This window comes from Motacilla alba, chromosome 3 (genome assembly GCF_015832195.1).
Source record: "Motacilla alba alba isolate MOTALB_02 chromosome 3, Motacilla_alba_V1.0_pri, whole genome shotgun sequence".
Taxonomy (NCBI): domain Eukaryota; kingdom Metazoa; phylum Chordata; class Aves; order Passeriformes; family Motacillidae; genus Motacilla; species Motacilla alba.
Window position 1 is genome coordinate 76,283,610 of NC_052018.1, and position 25,299 is coordinate 76,308,908.

The following is a 25,299-nucleotide window of genomic DNA, read 5'->3' on the forward strand; positions in this document are numbered from 1 at the left end:
TGGAAAATGCCAGTTTACCTGTTTCATGTACTTAAACTGCACAGTAATCAATGCTAGTTGCATGTCAAACTAAACAATAGCCTCAAATAACTCTACTACCTCAGTGTTGTTGAGTGCCTGCTTGCCACAGAACTCAGTCAGGACTGACTGAAATTGAGTGGCATGAAATAAGGGAAGTAAGGTTGAATCTCAATATGCACTAATACAGGAATGAAATAGTCCAGTACTGTGGTCCTTACTTGCATCCATGCTGAAGTTCTGATATTTTTTACCAAAAGAAAGGAATAGCAGAATAGCAAAAACAAGTCTTGCATGACATCTCAGTCCTACATTGCATTACTTAAAAGCCAGTGTTTTACTGCAGTAGGTGGACATTAGGTCTAGAAGACTGCAATGTGTGTTAAGAAAAAATACATGCTGAATCTTTGACTAGAGACTGCTGTTGTGACTGTTCAAGGCAGTATGATTTCAAACAATTAAAACTGCCAGATATAGAAATCAAACACTTAAGCATACATCTGTGGTTGGAAGGCTTGCAGATAAGTTAGCAAGCTGAATAAGGATCATCAAATACAGCTCCTTTCTCCTCACAGGACTACCTAAACCTGAATCATATAACTAAGAGCTTTGTTCAGAAACTAACAAGCATTTCCCTGGGGAATCTATTTCAGTGACCAACCACCCTCTCCATGAAAAACGTTTTGGTAATGTCCCATCTTCCTATGCAGCTCCATTTAATTTCCTGACGTCCTATGTCAACTAAGCAGTCACTAGCATCATCTAGTGGAACACCAGTCCAACAGTATTTCTGTAACTCTCAGTTTGATTTTGAGAAATTAGAAATTAAAAAGCCTCAAGATGAAAACTAAATTGTGCATATTTTTTGCAGTTATTTGAAAATCACCTTTGGGTCTTACCTGGTGATGAAAGATCAGAGTACAGGCTTAAGCTGTAAGCCTGTGAGTCCTAGTCCAGCAAGGGAATTTCTAGTGTTGCCTGAAGCCAAATTGCACTGGAATCTCACCTTGATTGTGGGTAAAGTATTTTGGGACAGAGATTCCCTTTGCTGCAAGAACTATTAATTATTCTTTGTGCTGATCCAAAACCTCTTTAGGCAGCAAAATAGCAGCATAAATCTTTTTTCTGTATTTCAATAAGCAAAAGAGCTACCTTAAAAATTTAGTTACTATCTAATATTGTACTACTTACCACACTACAGAGCCAATCCTGTTTGCTTCATTACAAGCAGAATTAATTGTAAGACTGCAAAATTCCTCCTTTTAGTGTTGACTTAACATAGCTTTACATTTAAATTTGGTATCATGTTTTTGACATGAAAAATTTAAAACATTCTACAAATGTGACATATTTTGTTCATGCATATCGTGTTCATTTTCTGTAACTAACATGGCTTCCAGCAAAATCTTTTTCTAGTCCAATAAATGAGACAAAAAATAAAATAATGCATGATAACCAAAATAATTAAATAGTAGGAGCAGGTTAAAGATCAGCATTCATTTTTAAAATTAAATTTAAAAGTCTGCAGTAGTTACTTAGAAGATTGGCAAGTTTTACAAATAACGTCACCAAGCATTTTAGAGAGAAACACAGCCGCATTAGAATAGAGTCATTAGGCAATACATTTATTTTGAAGCCAATTAACCTTTTGTCAGAGAAATGTCGGAGCTGTAATGGTTTCAGCAGTGGAGGTCAGCCTGTAACAGAGGCACGTATGACAGCGATTACGCTGTCTGACATATGCTGGAGACTGAGAGTACAGCCGGGGAATGAGAATCTGCCTTCGTTTGTATTCTGCTCTGCATTTTCAGGGAGCAGACAATCTTGACCTATCCATTTAGGTAATTAAAGCTTCTATTTGGAAGTGTCCTGCAGGAAGGTGAAATCTGGGGGAGATAAATGGCTGCTGCTCACTGTATCCAGCCACTTCCATGATTTGATGGACTGCCTGAAACAGGCTGCATTGCCAAGCCCTCATAAAAATAGAGATGAATTGGGCAGGAGACAATTCTCTAAGGCAAAGCAACTCTGTCATCTTCCTTTTTGCAGCATATAATTTAATTGTTAGCCAGGGCAGACAGCTGACTCAGGGGCCTTTCTCTAATGACTTTTCCACCATCTTCCATTTGCTAAGAAATTATTTCAGTGTATTTACTTGCAAGCTAACTTTGTTGGACAATGAGAGATGTCACTTCAATAAGCTCAGCTGGTTGTCACAGCTGTGCCAGGACTTACCTTCCAGGCGATTTTGTTTCCTGCACACTCATGTTGAACAGCAATTGGAAAATCTCCTCTGTCATAAAACTTGCGAAAAGCTGTGTGTTTTGCTGGTCTTTGTTTTACTGATCCTGCAGGTGGGGGCCCTCTTACCTTAAAAAGAAATAAAAAACAAACAACAAAACAAAAAAACCCCACAGTTTAGTGGTAATATATTTTTAGAAAAAGCCTAAAGCCTAGCTTAAAATAGAAATAAAAGAAGAACAATAGTGATCTCCCAAATTACAGCTTGCTTTCTTCTTTACATGCTAAACTTCACTTCTTTGAAAGTATGAAAGTACACTTCGGTAATGATCTACAGGTTTTGTTAACTGGCTTTTTTTTTTTTTCCACTTTCAGATTATCCCACAAGAACTGGCTATATTTTAAAGTAGGTCTTTCTAATATCACAGCATTTTTAAGCAAAACCGAAACACCAAGAAGGTAATGACATTACATAGTAGAAATTGTTGGGAAATTAAGTATTTCTCCCTTTTCTGCTTCTTTCTAGAAGTAATTTGACTTGATTTCCAACTAATATTACTGTTTGCACCTTCCATTGTCTTTTGCTAGTCATTAAATAAAGAGATTAGGTACTCTCTTTTAGCATATCCCTTCCCTAAATGCTATGGATTTGGCTTTCATATGACTTCCAGTCCTTCAGTATTGATGGCTGAAGCAGTGGAAAGAATGAAGGTCTTTTGCTCAGACCTCTCTCATCTGCCTGTGAGGAAATTTGATTTAGCTCCACTTAGTTCCTTATGTGAGCTATTGCTGGTTTAGCATATGGCATAGTCTGAATGACAGTCCAATTCCAAAATGCTCATGCTGGAACCTTTTTCTCAAACATGGCAGTAACAGCAACTAACAATTGGCACTATGATGATAGAATTTCAAGTACTTAAAAGAAATCTATTGTTTAAACTAATTAACAAAGTTAATCTCAAATGCTAAGAGAGTCTAAGAGAGCTAAACTAATCTCAAATGCCCTTGACAACTGATTCTTCACTGTGAAACTCCATAGCTGTACATCTGGGATAAGCATTTCTTACAATGTCCTGCATGTTTCTTTTGTTAAAAATGCTAGAATGTGTAATTTTCAAAAATTAAAAAAAAAAAAAAGTGAGAGCTTCAATGATCATAAACAATACCCAGGGTTTGGTTTTGTTCTATTTGTCTTCAGTGACCCTTACATTAGTTTCTAGCAGACATCCAGCTTTCCAGTGAACAGAATGTAAATTTGTAACATCTTCTTTTTCATTTGGGCTATTCCATAATTTAACTCTGCTAACTACAGATCTAAATTTGACTTGGCAGTTTTTTCCCCCAAAATGTTTTTACATAATTTTCTACTGGCCTAAGTAGAGGAGTCCACTACTGACATGCCTACACTGTACTTTTCTAAAAATTGCTTCAACTAGGGCTTCTAAACTGTCACCTATTGTTGCATATTGCTGTCCCTGATAGACCATGTCCAGTGAAAATAAATTTGATATGCACAGCTGTACTTTGTTTAATAAACACATCTGCAGCAGTTGAGAGTAATACTCAAAAAAAAAAGCATTTCTAACCAATGTAAATAAACTTCCACTTGCTGTTCTGCAGAGAAACAGTTTGTTCTATGTCACCAATATAAGTACTTTCCCTTGTTTTTTTTTGTTTTTTTTTTTTTTTTTTTTTTTTTTTGTTTTGTTTTTGTTTTTTTTTTTTTTTTTTGTGGGTTGGTTGTTTTATTTTTTTTTCTTTTCTCATTTGAGGCAAGTCTCAGAGTCACTGCACTTTGAGGCCACTGGAAAAGCACTTCTGTTCTTTTGTATGTAATTCACAAACAGGTCTTTTATACATCCTTTAAAACATTATTTTCTGTACAATATCAGAGGTCACTGTTAGATTTTTAAGTTAAATTATTGATAAAGAATATGTTGTCTTGATTACATGAGATACAATCTGAATTCTTTCTAGCAGATTACCATAATTAGAGGTAGCTAATGCAATCTCAAATTACATCTTCTCTGATACCAGACATTCTCTTCTTCCCAACTCCTGTTAGTAAATTTGCTATGAGCCTCTTCCTACTGCACTTTGAAATTTTCTAGAAAATATGTTTATGTTAATTAAATTTCTTCCTATTCTTTATCCAGGAACAAAGATACTAGAAGGACTAAAGGTATGTTGGTATCAAACCCCTTCGTTGTGCACTGTCGTTATATGAAGGCTTAGGAGCTCCATCTTAAGCAGTATACCTACTCTGATCTACCACCTCAAAAAAAGGTATTGGTAGAATTAGAAAAGGTCCAGAAGAGGGTATAGGCTGAAGGTAAGTAACAGAATAAAGTGAGAAAACGATTACTATGGAAGAATAAAATAAAGACCTATAGAATCATGACATTATAGAGAAGGTGGTAAGGGCAGATTTGCCACTATCTCCTCCATTAAAAGCATGGGACATAAAAAACCATCTAGTCAGTAAGAAGTTCAGAACAAACAAAAGTATTTATGTATTCATGCAGAAAATAGTGGATTTATGGAACTCCTGGCCAAAAGTCAGTGTTAAAAATACTAAAAGTTTCTGTACATTCAAGCTGTGACTGGAAAAGTTGATGAGAAAGGAATCCATTCAAGTTGCCTAAATCCTTATTATCAGGAATCATAAATACAGTGAGTATTATTTTTCATGTGATACAGTCTGTTTGGTAGATCTCTCAGCCTTACATTTAGTCTCATGGTGATATCACATTGGCATCTTATAGTTATCCATTGATTAAATGCTTGCCACAGCAAGCATTTTTTTCAGATGATGAGCTCAATGATATTAATATAATTTCTTGTCATTAGTTTTAAGTACATTATGTTGTACTTTTTACTATAATGTTTAATTACATTCCTATTACATCAGTTCTCAAAGGCTTCCACTTGTATCTGTCACACCATGATTGTCATCTATTTTAATAGCAACTCCAAACATTACATCAACTATAAATTTCATTATGCAATCTTGATTTTTTTCAATGAAAAAATAAATAATTATTTATTCCTAAAACCAAATATTAAGACATTCCATTCATAAATTTAATCTATTATCATATCTCTCATTTCAACATTACATGGCATTAATATCTCCACCTGAATATGAACTTTTTTACTCTCCAAACACCTATTGCACCAAAGTACTGTGTACAGCTAGAGAAGTAGCAGTGTACCGAATACTTGAAAATAGTGTTAACTGAGAGAGCTGTTGCTTTTCCCTTGCCCTAAAGATGCTTTTCTTGTCAGATTGGTCTGCAATAGATACAGAAACCTTTAAATACAGAAACCTGGAAGAGCAACTGACTTCAAAGCAATGAAAAGATCAAGACAGAAATAAACCTAACATCTACCTAGAACAAAGAAGTATCAGTAATCAGGAAGACAGTGGAACTGTCCCTACACTGAAGATACAGTAATGTTGCATGACTGAAAAGTACTTTTGTACTCTCCTTTATTTAATGAAGACAACTTGTTTCATTTGTATCTGACAAACCCAGCTTATGACACCTTTGCTAGAGGGGCTGCACTGAGGCATTACTGCTTACCTTTTGCAAACAGTTTCTTTTCCTTCCAGCCTTCACTACTAGGGAGATCACCACGGAGCACTATTCTCTAATGCAAACACTGCTTTGGGTCATTCTAGCTGTGCACTATCTGCCTGAGGAAAGTTTATGAGCAGGATTTCCTCTTTCACTTTTTTGCAATTCCTGATCTAAGCCTGGACCACATGATCTCTATAGGCCTCTCTCAGCTGAGGATTCTCAGTGATTTTATGTAGCTAAGTGAAATACACAAAAACTAATCAGACAATGCTTTTCTTTGGTATAATGAGTTTTGCCTTCTTATATTTTATATTGTTAAAATTACTGATAAAAAGGTCATTCTGAAAGTATTCCATTTATTGGAAAAATAGTAACAAATACTATCTTCTTCAAGTTAATAAAAATGTTTCATTGCAATATAGTGAGAAAGATTAAGATTAGAGTTCCAGTTAATTAAAGGCTAATATTCATGATGGCAAAGTATATGAAGCAATAAACAGATTCTGAGGTTCGTTAAATGCCAAAGAGAAGTTGAAGAGTTTGATAATTGCAAAACTAATTTATTGTAATTCTATGCCATTGAACTATGTGACAAGATAAAAGATGCAAGCCATTAAGCAAAAAAGAGAGAAAGACCATATTTCTTTGATTCATGGGCATTGAAAGCCATTTTACCAGGTTGCATTCTTAAACTTTCAGTGATGGCACATTAGTAAAATGACTGAGAAAAAAATTTTGAAGCCAGATTTAAATAGTGATTAATATTTGAAGATTTAATTTTGTTCATTTTCTGAGTGTCAAACTCCATGCACACTCAGGGACCTAAATATGTCTGTGTAGGACAACTGGCCATTTTTGTGAAAACTAACATTAGCAGTTAAAGCCAAACAAAAACTGGACTGAGATCCTACTGTTCTTATATAATAACTCATGTATTGTATTTAAAAAAAAAAAGTGATGTAATCAAATTTAATGGTTAAAGATTTTTCTTATTAACCTAGACTAATGCATTTAGAAGAAAGAAATTATTTCCACTTTTTGTCTGCCAAGATTCTTACAGTAAAATTGGAATTTAACCCTAGCCTTTTATATTTTCTCCTCACAAAAATATTTCGTTATTTTTGAAGCTACAGGAATCAAAAGTTATATGACCACTCAACTATCTTACCTAAAAAAGGCTTCCCTGAAAATATAATGCCATATTATCACCTTGAGGAATGAAATTTTCAAAATAAAACTATAAATTCCCATTCTTTGTATTCAAACTAAAAAAAAAAATATGTATACAAAATTGCACTGTATCACAGAATACAATTTACTAATGCCTTCTATCTCAGGGAGATGTAAAGGTAATGGCATTAAGGAAATGTTTATGTAACCAATGACAAGCTCTTTGTCTAATCCTCCTCTTGTACTGGTGTTAAACTTTGCTAACACAGTATAGTTCAACTGGCAATCCACTTACTTCACCATGGGAAAGATCAGCATTCATTCCTTGTGCACTGGTGCCAGAAGCTGTGGCCAAATCCTAACGTCAATGTCAAGCAAAATGCAATATATATGAAATAAGTCAAACTATGCAATGAAGAATACTCAAGCTAGCAGGAGTATTCAAAAATAAAGACCAAATAATATACCTAGCACTATTCAGGGCCATGTTGACACCCAAAACTTCACTAGAACTGTCAACCACAGGGTCTTCATAGTGTGATAAAGCTCTTATCTTGGCTGGACAGACACTGACACAACACTGCCCACGTACAACTCATGGCCAATGAACTGAGGTGCAAAAGCTGAGGTGCAAAAAGCTATGAACAACAGTTTGTGCCTTTGGTGTTAGCTCACACAAAAGTACCTTACATGTTTCTACATTTATAACACAGACAATCCCATCATCAAAACAATCCCATCAATAACCCATGACAAAACATCAAGATTTTGGCAGTTATCTACCAACACAACAGTGACATCCACAGACTTTCGAGTAAATAGTAGTAAACAGTAGGAGTACTAAAGATTTGGAAACACGAATCTTAGCAAATGTTAACAATCAGAACCTCGTCTAGGCAACCCCAAGAGTGTCTGCTCTGACTGGTAATAAGCAGCAAAGCCTGCCCTGCTCTTCTTAATTTACTGATCCTAATTTGATTAAACTGACTTAGGTGGTTAATACGTTCTGCAATCATGTTTTGATTTTGTTATGCAGTCATACCAAAAATTGAATGAGAAACTTCAAATGACAGGAGAGGCACAGTAGGATGTCCCAGAGGAACTGCTGAGTCCCACATTAATTCTTTTTATTTAATATCAATATCACAATCATTCAATATCAAAAGAACATGATCCCTCAACATGTATCAGATAAAAGCTTTTATATCCAAAAAGAAACAGGGAGATATTTCTTCAAATGTGCCACTCTTGATATGCTTTAAATGGTGCCACATCTAATGCTTAGAAGCTGCTTCTGGGGCTATTCCACAAATCTGGACAACAGATCAAAGCCCAACTTATAACTTCAAAAGTCAAATTCAGAAAAATCAATTTTACGACCTCCAAATGAAACTACTGATAGGTCAGCAAACATTACAAATGCTTCCAAAGCACTACCACTTGAAAGAAAAATCAGACACGTGATTTCGTACAAAGATACTATGGCTCGTTATTGCCTTGAGACACTACGGAAAGACATAAGCTGCATGCAGAATTACTCCATTTCACCACCTCAAGAAATGTTATTTTTGATTGGGGAAGAGATAAGCTGTTTCAATAAGACAGATGTGCCTACGTTATAAACTGCTCTACAGCACTTTGTACTTGGAAGGTCCTTCATCTCTTATTCTCTACTGGAATATAATGTCATTATTTAATATAATTTAAATTTCTCTCCTGATGTTTGCCAAGCAATTTCCTTTGATGCAAAGGGAGAAGAGTGACAACTGCTAATATATTTCTCTGCTAATACATTTCTTTCATTCTAGTCCAGATGAATATAGTCTTGCTCTGTTAGTTTCTCAAAGCTTTCCAGTGCATCAATTGCACTAAATCTGGAAGCCTTCTCAATTTTTCCTGATAGCTATTTTAATGTAGGGCAGGTTCTTTTACTTTCAGTGCTACTGTTTCTCATAAAGGTATTTATTAACCTGCAAAAATATTTGTCATTTTTGCAGGGACAACTGATCAATTGATTTCTTTGATGTTAAGTTTAAATCATTCCCTCACAAGAGGAACACTAGTAGGAAACAAATAGCTTTAATTCATATTGTATGCAGTAGAAAACATTTTAACAATCCCTGCCTGTCTGTCTGGCATACAGGTAAAAAATATCTCCCAAGAAGAGTTAAATTTTCCTTGGTGAAAGAGTCAATTTTGTCTCATATAAGAAGTCAAATTTGTAGGATGCAAGTGAAAAGGAGCTCTCACAGAATATTTCTTCACAGATGCTGACAGTAGCTGGGTTGTGACTGTGAAGGGACAAATGCACCTTTCAAAAGTCACAATGCTCTTACATTCATAATTTTGTTATTTTAAATGCTTTTCATATTGGCAAATGCAGGATTAATCATTTTCTGTAGTAATTAATATTCCCCAAATATTTTGTGTCAATCTCCATAACTACCTAGACTGTTTGTTTGCAACCCCTTTACCGGAAACATAATTATTCATGCCTTAAAGTAATGATAAATGTTTTATTATATTGATCTTAATAATTTCAGAACAGCTGGAAGTTATACTGTAATTGAAGTCTACTAAATCTGCATGGAAATGTATTAATCTGGAATATATGAAATATTTTTTAAAAACCAACTTTTTACTCTGTAGAACCCTATTACCATTTCTATTTATTGAATATAGCTGTTCCTCATACTGAAGCTCTTAATGCAGCATCTTTAATCCATACAGCATTGTTACTGTAGGCTAAATCAATCTGCTGCATATTCAGGGCAGTGAGGATTCTGTGGTCTCTTTCAGGTCTGAAAGATACAGGGGACCATTTTGTTAAGTTAAAAAAAATCCTTACATAAAGTTATCATCTTCATACTTTTTAGCTTGGCAATCATATACTGACATTTGTTGATCATCAGTGACAAGTTTTAAATAAACTATCCAGTGTCATTTCCTAAGCTTTTCTTTTAGAATTGTTCCATTTATGTATGCTATGACTTAAGAAATGGCCTAAACTCTATTTAATTGCTTTTTTCCTTAAGACCTTTTCTGAGCCCTGCCTCCCCTTTTTCTTTCCTGAAACTGCTTTCTTCAGAAGTATCAGAAAGTAATGTACTGTGAATTTTACCATGATTCTTTAATAGACTGTTTGGGAAGGAGTTGATAATAACTCTTTGGACATCATGATGTCTCAGGTATATAGTGAAGTACAGCTAGATTAACTCTTGTTAAATGTCACAGCCTGTCCTGTTTTTTAAAATCTTACTATTGTTTTTTGTGCTCCATTTTTTTCTGTCATGGTACCAAAAATGCTTTACAATATTACACATCTCTCTCTTTTCAGTAAGCTGATTAGACTGGAGAGTACTGACAGGGGTTTTGGGGCTTTTATTTTTTCTCCATTTTGGAAAGGAGTTTGAGACACAGATTCCTTTTAGCATTGTGATATTTCATGGCCATACGCTGTCCAACTGCTTGAGCTGTAATTTCCTCAGTTTCTTTCCACATAAGATAATTAGATCTTAAAATGTCACTTCAGCAGCTTTCTTGCTAGCCCTCTTGTCCTATATATTTATGTGATTAGAGATTCAGTTAGGCATAATTTTTTTTTATTATTGCATACATCTTTTATCCTACTTAGACTTGAAATAATACAGAAGATTGACCTAAGTTTTTCTATGGTTCATGGGAATATTCTCAGGATTTTTTTTTTTTTGCACATTCTAGGCACATTCTATCTAGCTAGTCAAAACATGTTTTTTAATAGTTTGAGAGCTCATTTCATTCTTTACACTCAAAGCATCCCCACAGCAGATGTAGAGCTTTTTTCTTCCTCTGCCAGAAAATATGGCCAACTTCGAATTTTCTTTTCCTCATCATCATTATTTCCTGTTCTTATACTCCTCATCATCTCCAGAGCTGATTGCTAGGGTGCTAGCAGGAGCAGAATCCCAACCTTCCCCAGTTTTGAGCTTAGCAGTAAGCATGAAGATTCTCTTGGGTGAAAGTCAAAGGACAGAAATAGGGCATCTTCAGCATATATTATTAGCAAAGTAGACTTTGTCTTAACTACCTAGACAGTGAACATATAAAACTTAATGAAAATTTCAATTTCTTGGTGATTTGAAGATTCTAAAAAATTAAAAAGGATCATTTTTACTTAGAAGAAACTGAAAAGTATCCATAATGTGCAGAATAAAAATTATTATTTTAGATGTTATGCCATTTCTCAGTCAAATTATGCCTAATTCATCCCATTTTCTTGTGTTGTAACCTACACATTTATACTCAGTTCAGTTTAAACTGACACAACTAATTTACAGTGTACAGACTCCTTACAGAAGTGGTGTGGCATAAAAAAAGAGAATGCCTTATCAAAGGGACTTCAATATATTGAGATGCTATTTCCTAGCATATTTTGATGCAATTTTATTTGGTATATATGTTATTTTGAGCAGGGATTGGAATGAAAGTATCTATTTTCAATGGGACTGTTCTAATCAATTTATTTAAATCTTATTTCTCATATGTGGTTCTAGAACCCTTGAAAACACTGTTTTAGTTAAAACCATATCCCAAATACATAAATTCCAGTGCTATAACTGAAAAAATCTTAAGATTTTCATAGTAAAGATGAATGTCTTGACCTCCAGGATACCAAATAGGACACCAGTTATTGAGAAATGTATTTCTGAAATTTATCAAAGAAATAAATAAATGAAAAAAAAACCCAAAATAAATTCAGGTGGAACTATGATGAAACTGCTCTACATAGCATCTAGGAAAGGGCATTAATAATAAAACTATTAATAAAACTTCCAAATGCAAATTTTTATCAATATTGTACAGGTACATCGAAGTGAAATATTACTGTCTTCATACATTGGTCAAAAGCAATTGTTTTAAAAACCCCACAAGTCACAACTATGCAGATTAAGAGTTGAAAAATATACATTGTAGACTAGAGGGATAAATAGGTTACTTACTAATGTTGGTAATTAGCAATATGAAACTTTCACTGGACATTTTTTATTTATTGACTACTAACTCCTTAAGGAGGACTAGAGTGCATCAGAAAATCTAATCCCATGAGCAACAAACTGCTACAATTACACAGAACAATGCAATCTAGAAAAAAAATCTTTTTTGATTATCACTAACTTCTTGGAAAGTAGGCAGAATCTCAAGGAATCATATTCTTTGTATGCTTAATATAATTTCCATTATAATTACACTATAATTACAGAATCATTATCACTACTTTGTAAGGACAATAAAGAATAAAAAAGATTATATACTGATAGATTTGAACACCCCCCAACCAGACAAGAACAAGTATACAACATATGCAAACCGTGTAATTTATAGTAAATTTGGATATAATGGGGCAATGAAGAAAAAGTCAGCTGTGTTAACTAACATATAAATGTGATGCCAAACATACCCAAGGGGAACCCTCTGGTTATGGGGAAAAGGTCATCAACAAAAGATCACATTCCTCCAATCAAAAAAGCTGGGATGATGATCTGTTTTTTCTAAGGAGGAATAGCACCATTGACTTCAGAACCCAGACATGCATTAAAAGGGTGAGCACAGCATCAGCTTAAGGCATGGATACTACAAAGCTTGTATGTATAAATTTAAATAGTTTCACTATTGGGCATAAGTAGCAATAATTGGATAATTTGACTCTATATGTAAATATCTTCTTATGAAGACTGATTTTTTTTATCGGGCTGATAGGACTTAAATGAATCACAAATTCTTGGTTTCACACACAGTGTTTTTCTATAGCTCAAAGAAATTGCATAGGCTGCTTAATCTAGTAGCTTTGCCATGGAGACATTGCTATTAAATCTCAGTGCAACAAGTGATGGAGAATGCAGGTGCAGGTGACCTACGCTGTAATTCAGATTGTGCTACTAGATGCAATCCTTGTTTATAAAGCTTTTTTTAAATTATTTTTAAAGATCTTTAAGTACTTTATTATTCAAATTTACATTTTGCCAGAAAGTTCAGACTCTCTTTTCCTGAGACATTTGGACTATCAATTGCTTCAATTATTTGTTTGGGGCTTCATTTCCTAACACAGGTATTTATGTCTACTCTAATTCTATATATCCTTGCAGCCTCTCAAAACAGCATCTCTTACATAATTAAACTCCCAGTTTGAAATTCAAGACATAGAATTCATTCTTTAAAGATCATGCCAATCAAAGTAAAAACATTTCTGTTGTTTTAATCATAAAGGAAAACATTTTTAAAAAAATCAACTGGTAGTTAGGAAAAACAAAATTCCAGAACAGGTTTCAATTTTCAGTATCACAAAGCATAATTTCATTGGAACATAGTAGACTCTTAAGGTAAGATAGAAAAGATAGAAGAAACACAGTTAAGATAATCTAGTTGTAAGATGGAGTTAAGGGAAAAGGAGGTAGCTTTTTAAGTGCCAGAACAAAAATATAAATAATTTTACTCACATAAATTGCAAGAGAATCAATCAAAAAAACCATAAGAGCTTGTCAGAAAGCAGCTCTTCCATGAACATAAATGAACAAGAATTATGGCTCTGAGACATGGAAGTTTTTAAAATTATTTTCCTTCGATCTCGCCATACCATTTTTCTACATACAACTGAAAAAGGAAAAAAAAGGGAAAAAAAAGAAAAAGAAAAAAGCTTTCATGATTATGAAAAAAGCTTTTCCAATATAGAAAAAATAAAGGACTGCTTGAAGAAGTATTGAAAACAGAGTTCCAATAGATGTGACGTTCCCCCTCACTTTAGATTCTTTATGACTTTTTCAACATACTCAGCAGTTTTCCTGGTGGTCATCTGAACAAATGATATTTTAATGTCCATCTTGCTGCTTGATATAAATATGGACACTAGGATAAAGACTGGAAGGCATCTGGCTATTCTGAATAACATTGCATAGTTTGCTGTCACAAGGCTACATATGCCATTTTTTTCTGTCAGAGAAGCCAGTTTCCAGTAAGCCAACATGGATACTGAAATATAACTGGAAATTGGAACATGATTCTCTACATGGCAAAATATATTTTAATTTTCATAGTTTTCTCCATCTTTCTGGGTAGAAAAAAAATGCTCTTTCCAGTAAAGAGTAAAAAGCACAGTTGAAACCCCAGCAGAATGTCACCTGGAAACTAGTAGTAAGACATTAGGCTTCATCCACCTTTTCTTCTGCTGAACTCACTCAGCTTAAAACAAGATAAGCACAAGAGTGAGTTCTTTGCAGAACTGAGGATCAACAAAGAGACTGTCGTAACTAAACATTATGCATTAATAATCATTGTAAAGACACTTAGGATTTGTAGTAAAAAAAATATTTCTAACATATTAATTTTTTTATTAGCTATTTTTTTCTTGACAAATGCAATCAACATATATAGAATCTAGCAGTAAGATGTGCAGATAAGGTGAATAGCATTTATCAGTCTAATTTATACAACCAGCAAAATCAAAACAGAAGCTCTCCTTCAGCTCTGTAACAGAAACTGAAACTTCAAAGTTAAATAGAAATTGAGGAAAAAACTTGACAATTTTATTTGATACATATCAATTACTCCATCTCAGAAAGAAAAGATGGCTGGAGAATTGTGAAGTAAAAATGTGAAAGACAGGTGAGCAGTAACCATTATTTACTTATCAGATTTATTAACCTTTTAAGAAGAAATTAATTTTGAGCAATACAGTGTTTGACAGTTCAGCTGTCAACTGACACCAACTAATAATAACACTGATGGAAGACAGAATAAAGCACTGCAGCTAATCACAGAATAGAATCACAAAATCATTGAGGTAGGAAAAGATCCCTAAGATCATTGAGTCCTATCCTTAACCCATCACTTCCAAGTCCACCACTAAACAATGTCCCTAACTGCCACATCTTCATGTCTTTTCACTATTACTTTCCAGGTATGATGATTCAACCACTTCCCTGGGCAGCCTGTTCAAGGACTTGACAACCTTTTTGGTGAAGAAAGTTTTCCTTATATCTAAAACAAACCTTCCCTGGTGCAATTTGAGGCTGTTCCCCCTTGTTCTATACCTTTTAACTTGGTAGAAGAGACTGACCTGTCTACAGCATCCTTTCAGGTAGAGAGTGGTAAGTTGTCTCCTAAGCCTCCTTTTCTCATTTAACCAGATGATAGTTTTTAATTTTACTGGTTACAGATATTTAGCTCAGTTTTTCTATCCTTTTTTTCATATTGAATTCTCTACAAATTTACATGGAAATGGTTTCTAATAAGAAAGTGTATGGACATTTATATTTCTGGGACAATTTCTTTCTGTGAAAAAGAACTGCAATGTAATGAAAAATTATTTGGTACCCACCCATCTAACAAGAGCTTTCTTGGTGAATTTATGGGATTACTGGAAACAATGAAAATCTCCAGCTGTTATTATATATGATATATTATATTTTGCATTTTATGTGCCCAAGTACTTGCAATCTCATGTTTTATTTTCCATTTCAAAATAGCCATAGTTGTAACTTACTCTTCAAAGTCTTGAATGTAGTGATTCTGCTCTCAATTACACTTTCTTTTTCAAAAGAAAAGATGGCCTTCCAATAGATAGCTAACTTAGATGGATTGTAAAGACTACTTAGAAGGTTTACCTAATTGAAAATGTTTTATTATAAACCAAATGCCCGCTTTAAAAATACACTGCCAAATTGCTGCAAATATTTACAAAACAAATCAGTACAATAGAAAAAACGGATGGAATTCAGGTAGTCTCATAAACTAATTTGAAACAACAGAAGGTAAACTCATTTAAACTCATTGAGCAAATTCCTTGCTATGAATTATTTCCTTTATTCTTGAAAAAAACAAGGCTCTAAAATTTCAGGTTTATGTAATTAGTCAACTTTTGCTTTATACTTATCAATCAAAATACTTTCAGCTAGTAATAAAAGAAGGAAGAAATTAATCATATGGTTATTGGTAAAAATCACAGCTTCAAAAAAATCTCAACAAAAGATGCTTAGGATTATACAGTGTTGCCACAAAAAGAAACTGCAAAGATGCATAGGTGGAGCATGCAATCAGAAAAAAACTAATTTGCAAAATTAAGCCAGATTGTAACTGGCTTAGTAAAAACATTGATATTAGACGCTGAAGTTTGCAATAAAGGGTCATTGAAAGGATTAAAGAGGCTATAAGAGATTATCAAACTAATCACAGCTGATATTTGCACAAATCAGATATCAGATGCCATATTAAAATCAGATGCCTTATTAAAATCTTTATACATGTCTTCTTTAGAAACATGAAGTCCTAATAGCTCAAAAAAATAAACAGAAAAAAATGCATGTACATAATAAAAACCAGCATTTTGAAAACCTAGTGAGGTGCCATTAAAAACCCACTTTGAGGACAGTTCAATGCTGAATAAAAGAAGGGTTCCAAGCATCTGAAAGGACATAAAATTTATTTTCTATCTGTATTCATAATTTTATTCTGTCCTATTAAAATAGCTATTTTAGGATATCTTTTGTTATCAGGCCTTTCTTACTGAGATGCAGAAAAAAACCATAAACCCTCTCCCTGCAAATGGGTTGCAGAACAAGTGTCATCCCAAGGATCACTAGCAGGCAACTAGATTATCAAAATCAGGAGCACCTACATAAAAACTCCAAACATTCAGTTGTTACTTTTCTTTAGATACTCGATGAACATAATCTACTATTGAAAGAATATGGAAGAAATTTCAAAAGTTTCCATATATTTTTAAAAAATAAAAAAAAAGAAAAATGCAAGAAGGTGCAATTAGCCAAACAAATTGTAAAAAGCCAATGCCAAAAAATATGGTTCCATGCACAACTTTTTAGTGAATTTGCCAGTTTCAATAGATAAGAAGAAAAAGAGAGAATGCACTCATAAAGCTACAGGTTCTTTGAAGATCAAAACCATACCGAGTAACTGCATAGCGAATTCAGGAAAGCAAAACTAGAGCAATGACAGAGGTAAATGACTGGTAAAACTTATTTTGAAAACTACTGAAAGTGTTGACATCTAAAATCTTAACAGTAACTACAGCTCAGTGGCATAACTTTTGTTCAAATAAAGACCAAAACTTATTTCAGTTTGCTTGAAAGTTTTGCAAAGAGAAGTTACCCCTCAATAACTCTAATGATACACTTGCATTCTTTTTTCTCATGTCTTTCCTCTTTCAGCCCCAGAAGGGTCATTATCTATCATGTCAACCTATGAACTGGATTAGACATAGTGAAACTGCAGAAAATTGAATCAGAGTAAAATATTCTCACACAGGGACAAAGACTAAACGAAAATAAAATGTTAGCAATTATCACTATGTGATAGATATTTCCATACCATTTCTGTAGCTTTCTCAGAATATTCTGCCAGAATATTCCACCACACTCTGCAGTCTTCTGTTTCAGTGAAATAACTATCTTCAAATATTTCTATTATGAGCATAAGATGCATTTAAGATTTTTAAAGGTACAGATACAATAACCTTGAGCTTCTCATTCTGAAATGGTGTTGTACAATGTCATCAGCAGATCCTGCACTTTTACTATGGCTTCTAGTGATAATGTGCTAGGAATATGCAACTACAGCATTAAGAATAATACAGTAACACACATTTTTCCAAGATTCTAAAGCCATATAGATAAGGCAATCTCAGAAAATAAAAAAGTTACCCTTTCTCTGGCTTTCCTTCTTTTCACTTAGAGGAAGAAACTGATCCAGTAGGCAAGTATTAGTAAAATTTTATGGTGTTTAACACCTTAGCATTTCTGAATGCTAAGGAATAAACTCAGGAACATGACTGTAGATAACAGTTGATGGTGAGAAACAAATTATTGTGAAAATCAAATGTTATCACAAATCCTTGCTGCAATGCAAATGCAGTATAAAGTTGCAACTAATTTTAGAATGACAGATTATGCTGAGTTGGAAGGGACCCATAAGGATCATCAAGTCCAACTCTCAGCCAGAACAATTCCCAAGAATCACACCATGTGCCTGAGAGCATTCTCCAAACACTTCTTGAACTCTTGTCAGGCTTGGTGCTGTGACCACTTCCTTGAAGAAAATTCCAGTGTTCAAATTTGAAGACAATCTTCCTTGAACACTGCAAAAGAAATGACTGTTTTAAAATCAGAATTTTTGCAGTAATTATTATTGATGCCATATGACTGAAACTGCCTGAAATGTGTTGTTCTGATAAACACTCAAGACTGAAGAAGTGTGGTATGATTGATCCATGCCTTGTCTTCTCCACCTACATCTTCATTGATTCATTAGTTCCATGGGGCTTGCTGTAGCCAAAGCAGGAAGGAAACATGGAATACTGAAACAGTATTGCAATATAAAGCTGCTTAGTAAAACAGCTAAAAAACATTTTAATTGATGAACAATAAATTACATTTTCACAGGAAAAAACACAAGAACTGGAAATGTTCAGAGTGATTTTTTGAAAACAGCTCAGAAAAAGAATGGTACTATTATGCTAGAAAGGAAGAATATCTAACCTGGGGTTATTCCCAAAAATCCAATCATAAATGGGAGATAACAGTAAAAACTAACACAATAACTAGATTAACATTCTTCTGAAAAAGCTATTTTAAAGAAAATATGAGAGCCTTAAATAATCTGATAGCAATATAAGAGAAAATACTGAGAATGTTAATCTTCTGAGAAATAGATTATTTCCTAACATAAAAAAGTGAAAAAAATTGATTATTCAGAAAACAGTAAATACGGGGAAGAGATACAAAATAAATTAAATGCTTCTCAGTGTAATAGTTTTCCTGCTTTTAGTTAATGACATTGAAAATACTACATGATGTCCAACACACTGGTCTACATACCCTAGTGCATTAGGAATGGAAAAATAAAAAAGTAAGTATTTAACTAGATAATTAAAACAACAGAGAATAAATAATACAGAGATATTCTGTGCAGTATAAATTATATTGTAAACTATATCACAAAGGAACTATGATGAAAGTAGAACTTAGTGAGAAAGAAAAAGGGAGAGAGTGCATGCACACATAGCCTGAACATTTTTGCCCAATACACCCGAATAGAATACCAAGTAAAAACTGAATGCATCACAAAGAAGGAAAAAATAATCAAGAATCCTCTAAAGGATAAAGAACTCATTCCAAATATAATAGGTTAAATGAAGAACTAATCCTAAGAGACCTTTTTTTTTTTTTAATTCTTAGATGTGATTATAGAAAAGCCTACACTTTGGAGCCTTTTGCCTGAAGCCTACACTTTTGGAGCTCCATTGCCTGAAGTAGGAAATCATGACTCCCAGTGTATTTTTGAGGGATTACTATCAAGTGCAAGCTTCAATGGTGGCTTTGCTATCACAACATTCCTAAGCAACAAGTTGATCTAACATCTCACCACTGCTTAAAGGTAGAGTTTCCTTCTCCTCCACTCCCCAGTGCCTGACATACATTCCCAACATCCGACTTTTACTGGGTGATGTGCCTGTGAATGTTCCCTGAACTGATACATCTGAATTTTCATAGAAAACTAACCTAGGGGAAAAACGTTAATAGTTTTTTGCTGGCTTAGAAAGCCAAATCACCTTACTCTATTGACAGATGAACAGGAGAGATGGCACAAATAGAGAAGCTACAAATTTAAGACCAGTGGAGAAAAAAAAGAAGATAAACAGTAAAGATTTCTAGGCAGCAGCATGTTCACCTGCTCATGGAACCATACCTGCAGAAAGGAGGATTTACTGCTGCTTTTGGAAGCTAGTGAAAATGTTTCCTGCAGGGCACACATACATTAATGACAGGGATGTCTCCCTCCACTCTGGAACAAGACAACTACAAAGGAACTCAATCTATGTAACACTTTGGAGAGCTCGATAAATCATCTGAATGCCCCATTAAATCCTATTCAAAACTGCTAATTGCCTGAACTCTATCTACTCCAGCAAATATTAAAAGCTGGCTCAGTAGTTTTGAAAGAAATTTCATTGAAGCAAGGGGAATTAAATCCAATGGGCTCTTAACCAAGTCTGCAGGGTACATCATTAACCCCATCTAGAGTTGGAAATTTTCCAAAATATTTCATTATGCACTAATTAGTCTAGAACAACTTTTTCTTTTAAGTTCTTTTGTCTTAAGTCCATATGGAAACACACCTAAGGGGGAAGCATTCACATAATGATAATTATTCTAGAATAACTATACTTTGGAAAAATCCAAATGCAAAAAAACTCAGGTAAATATTCCCTTTAAATACTTCTTGCAGAATAATGGATTTACATGTAATGCAAGAAGTTATCTTAATGACCTTTTTCCAACTGCTGATATCACATATAAACAAAATACTTCACATAGAGTCTCTACAGGCCATGTTTAGTCCATTATATACAAGACTAGAGCTCATTGCTGCTTACCACTGCTGTTACCACTTTCATGATAGATAATTTGTTTCCATCCCTGCTTTACAACACATAGACCCTACTCAGCACATTTGGCCTGCATGTCCTGCTTGCAGACTGTATAACCTTACACTGAGCTATAAGAAAATACATTTTCTGGAATATTTGCAATAGTTCAAACAAGCCATGTAAGGAAGCCTTGGGAAACCAGAAAAATAAGCAACTTTATCACCAGGACACAGGCTAACTTGCTGAAAATTACAGATTTTGCTTTATATGAAGAGTTCATTTGGGAAATTTCAAAGTATATGCTATTTTTCAGTATTTAAATCCTTTGAATCTGAAATCTATAAGAATTTTTTACTCACTCAATGTGTTTTTCCTCTGAAAAAATTATTAGAAAAAAATCAGATTTTTCAAAATTTCCATGAAATTAAAAATGTTTCAAATTAAACTTTTTTTAATATAAATCTTTTACATTAATTCTGAAATTGCTCTATTATAGTTAACCTTCACAAAATAAAATTACAAAATGCACTAAACAAGCAAAAAAACACCAACAAAAAAACCTACCTCAAAAGAATGTCTGTTTTCTTCCAATTCTTAGTAAAATTCAAATTAAAGGCTATCTGTGGTTGATGACCTTCTTTCACTGTCACAATAATACTTCCGAAAATGGCTGACTACATGGGGCTGCCTCCTGTTAGCTAAATTCAGGTGCAGGTATGAGGCTCCTTTTACTTTTTTAGAGCAGCTATTCCTAGAAAGCAATTAACCTGAAGATATGCACATTGTACATAAGCCTATATACAATTTTTATAGTGTCCTTTTTAAAACTGATGCAGTTATATGTATCATGAGTTAAAGAAGAATCACCAGAGACTACAGGCCTAAAATGTGATTTAGATTACATAGCTAAGAAGTATTTTTTCAGTTCTTTTAAATGATAAACATACTTAATTTTGTTTATACATAGACTAGATCAAATAATATCTCGCTGTCTTCAAGGAACAAGAAAATGCTAAGTGAAAATACAAACCATAATAGTGGTTTGTGAACATACTGATTTCGAGCCAATCGGCTGAAATCACAATCATTTAGTGTCTTCATAAATTATTTCATATGAAGATCTTCTCAGATTTTGGAAATATCAATTAAATGTATTTCAACTTTCAAAATTGTATTGCTGTCTCTTATCTTGTATGGAGTCTCAAAAAAAAAAAATCGGTTCACTGACCAGAGCATAGAGTCATGATTTTAAAATACTTACCAGTAGAAGGCAAACTAAACCAAACTGCAGACAAGATTTCACAGCCCTTCTGGAATTTACAGGCCCAATGGTTTAAAGAAATGCAAATACTTTACAAACAAGACTGGACAAATGCTTGAAATATCAAAAGCACATGAAAAATAAGAAACCAACAGTATATTTATTCCTAAGGAACTTCTAAGTTTTAAAAAGGTACTCAGGCAATCTTATGCCCAGTATTTCTGCAGAATTAAGAGTTATATACTAAGAAACTCTACCTAGCAATAAAAGAAAAAGGTATGATCAAATATAGGCAAAGTTAAAACAGCTATTTTAAAATTTCATAAGTAAGACAACACTGGAAACTCTTCTAAAGTGTAAAAGCTGCTTTCATATTGGAAATCCATAATATTATTTCTCCATCAGCCTTGGTGGACATGACAGTAAAATAATCAGTGTTTTGTTTAGGTTATCTAAAGGTAACATTGAAGTTCATTGCGGTAATCAAGTAAAAAAAATTAATATGCATTTCCTTTTTATTAACCATTCTGTAATGCCTTAAACTTTCCTTTTTCAAGAACTGAAACTTTCTTAAGTAGAGGACACTACAGATCCTCTTTACACAGAAAACTGAAAATTTTTTTTCTATTCCAAATTACAAATGGAGATGAAGCTTAAAGCTTAAACCTAATGCTAGGAAAAATATGTCTTGTTGTGGGGTTTTTTTTGTTATTTGTTGGTTTGTTTTTTTGGTTTTTTTGTGGGTTTGGTTTTTTTGTTTTTAAGTAGGATCAAAAAGACAGTACTTTTTCCCAAAAACTGTCACATCACTTTGTCTAAAATTATCCTCACTTCCAAAAAACTCTTCAACTCCCATAAAGAGTAACATAATAGAATGTCTGACTAATCCAAACAATGAAATACAAGTCGAATTACAATGATTAAAGTTCAACTGATGTTAACTCTTAACTTTCTAGAAGAAATAAAGACACAAATGAATATTAAAATTCACTGTAATTTTAATCAGTAATATGCAAAAAAGGTAGTGACTTTCTGATATGAAATAGCCCTTGACTTTCATAATTCTTAAGCACTGTCTTTTATCATTTTGCTGATGTATGTTATATTTTAAAATCAGAAGGATAATGGATGTGCTTCTTAAACTGTAAATTGGGTTTTATATCAGACACCTGTCAGCACCACGACAGGTTGACCTGACAGTGGTCTTGCATTTGCAGCTCTCCTTCATGGCTGCTTTTCAAGGTGATAGGTCAGTCTTTAGAAGTGTACAGATTTCTTGATCCCTCAGGAAACACCCTAGAGTCCTAACATGTACTGCTTCTATGATCTTTGAAACAAATTGAAAGAAGAGGTATCCTTTGCTGTTGCATATATTTTTATTAATCAAGGGCATTTATGTTTTGGGAAAATAATATAAATTAAAATACAATTGATTTTTCTGCAGCCTCTAGGGCAAACATCAAAATTCAGGAGAAACAGTTGATTTCTCAGTGTTACTGATAACTGCAAAACAAAAACAAACACTTACCTCACCTTACATACTCATTAATTTCTTTGCTATGCTGATTACTCCAAGCCTAATGATAATGTTTCATAAATCTACTCATGCTGGATAAAGACTGTTTTGTAGGTATTATTAAACTTGATTGATCATAATCTCTTGAAGGCTACTGGTATCAGTTTACTGATGATACTGCTCTATAATACAACGTGGATGTAAGGAAAAAAAAGTGCTCAGAAAACGCAGAGCTAATTATTACAGAATCTGCTTTCTACTCTGTTTTTCAGACTTCCTTCCTTGGCTAACATAGCTGCAATAATATTTAAAATCTACCTTACACAGAGTATGCTGTTTGGGTTGCTTTAAAAAAAACAAACTATTCTTTTAGCATCACATTGCATCTTTCTACTGCAAAAAGTTTATTAAATAACCTTCAAATATGTACTTGAAATTCATAAAAATAAATGACATGGGAAATGCAGTAATCACTGCTGACTCTTTTGACATGACTCATCCAACCAAGCTCTAAAATGGTATATATTCTCAACGACATTTCTGTTTGCAATCAATAGAAAACACTACCGTCATTAATTTTAATAACTCATAATATAGGTGTTCACAAGTAATTGTGCTGTGAGAATTATTTATTAGTATATTTTTAAACTAAAAAATTATATAAACGTACACTGTACTTAAATTATATTTTGACATTTTGTCTTGCAGTATTAAGTATCTAACAAAGTGACAATCATAGAATACATTTTGGGGCTGAAAATACCACAGTAAACCTGCTGTAAAAATTTGGTCTGTTTTTTCAACTAGCAGTTATACTGCTAATTTCAACTAGCAGTTTGAATTTTACTGAGGGGGAAATGAATGTTAACACTGCTTTGAGATGAGATAAAAGAAACTTATTTTGAAATACACTCAAGTAATAAAATAAGTAAATTTGTTTGCACCCATTTCAGGATGTCACCACTCTTCTAACAAAAATGTATTTTAGCATATTCAAAGCTGCATGGCCACAACAGCCTCATTCTTGCTGCAATGTTTCCTTTTCCTCCCTTGCCTTCCATCTAGATATGCTAAACTGTTTTCATGCACTATGTAATCAAAAAATTATATTCATGTTCACAAAAGAGGGATCATATTCATTCCCTCAAAAGAGGGATTACATTTCTGGCAATTTATCATGCTAAAACAGCTCCTCACAAGTGTAAAAGCTGAAATCTTTCCACTCTTGTCACTTTCCCTTTTGACATGAATGCAATATAAAAGGTTAAGGATATATATGCACATATGGAGGCTCTTGTAAGATGTAACCTGAATCTCTTTTGGAGAATCCAACCTAGACAATACATTTCTAAGCCAAAAGCCTCTAAACACTAGCTTACTAGATAGAGGATGCCAGCTTAGCACTGGCACAGGAGCAAGTCCCAAGTTCGTTTCTTCAAAGAATATTGATAACTGTTTATTCTCTGAAGAAGACCCTTCAATCTGTCAGCTTAAGTGAATGAGGGTACCTTCCTGCACTTGTGAGCCAAAGATGACAAATATAAGTTGATGTGATACTGTATGACACCATATGTTTCACATTTCCTATTGCAGGAGGCACCTAGTCAGAACAGAAGTTTCATCCTTTTATGGCAGCTATCCTTAAGATAAAGGGAGCTTAGTGATTAAGCTGTGGATTCCATGTTCCTCCCTGAGGAACAAGAGCCTAAAATTCAGGGCTGCATTCCACACCCATTACTGGGATTTGCAAAGCCTCTTGATGATTAAATGCCTAATCAAACAGCTGGTACTGGGCTCAAGAGGCAATGCAAAACCACAGGGGTTTTCAAAGAGAAATGCTATACAATCATCATCACAGGGTAAACCTGACTCAAGGCCAGGGCTTCACTGTTGGAAAAGTGCCAATCAGTTATATTTCTCTTGTCACTGGATTGGGAAGAATAAATCCCTGTAACATATTATTAAAATGACATTTTATATGTGAGAATAAGTTATGTCATGCCACACCAAATTAACAGGAAATGTTTAAGTGAATTGTATATTTTATGGCAGCTTACCAAATACAATACTCTACAGAAATCAGCATTAATCTGTC

The 25,299-nt window shown here is 33.7% G+C and overlaps 1 protein-coding gene across 6 annotated transcripts in view; it reads right to left on the minus strand.

Moving 5' to 3' along the window:
• Positions 1-25,299, minus strand: part of PACRG (parkin coregulated) — a 214,659-nt gene that overhangs the window by 163,324 nt on the left and 26,036 nt on the right. For all 6 annotated transcript variants that reach the window (XM_038130624.1, XM_038130619.1, XM_038130621.1 and 3 more), the window contains exon 3: positions 2,254-2,388. In XM_038130624.1, coding sequence (XP_037986552.1) covers positions 2,254-2,388 — 135 coding nt within the window. The remainder of the gene's footprint in view (positions 1-2,253; positions 2,389-25,299) is intronic.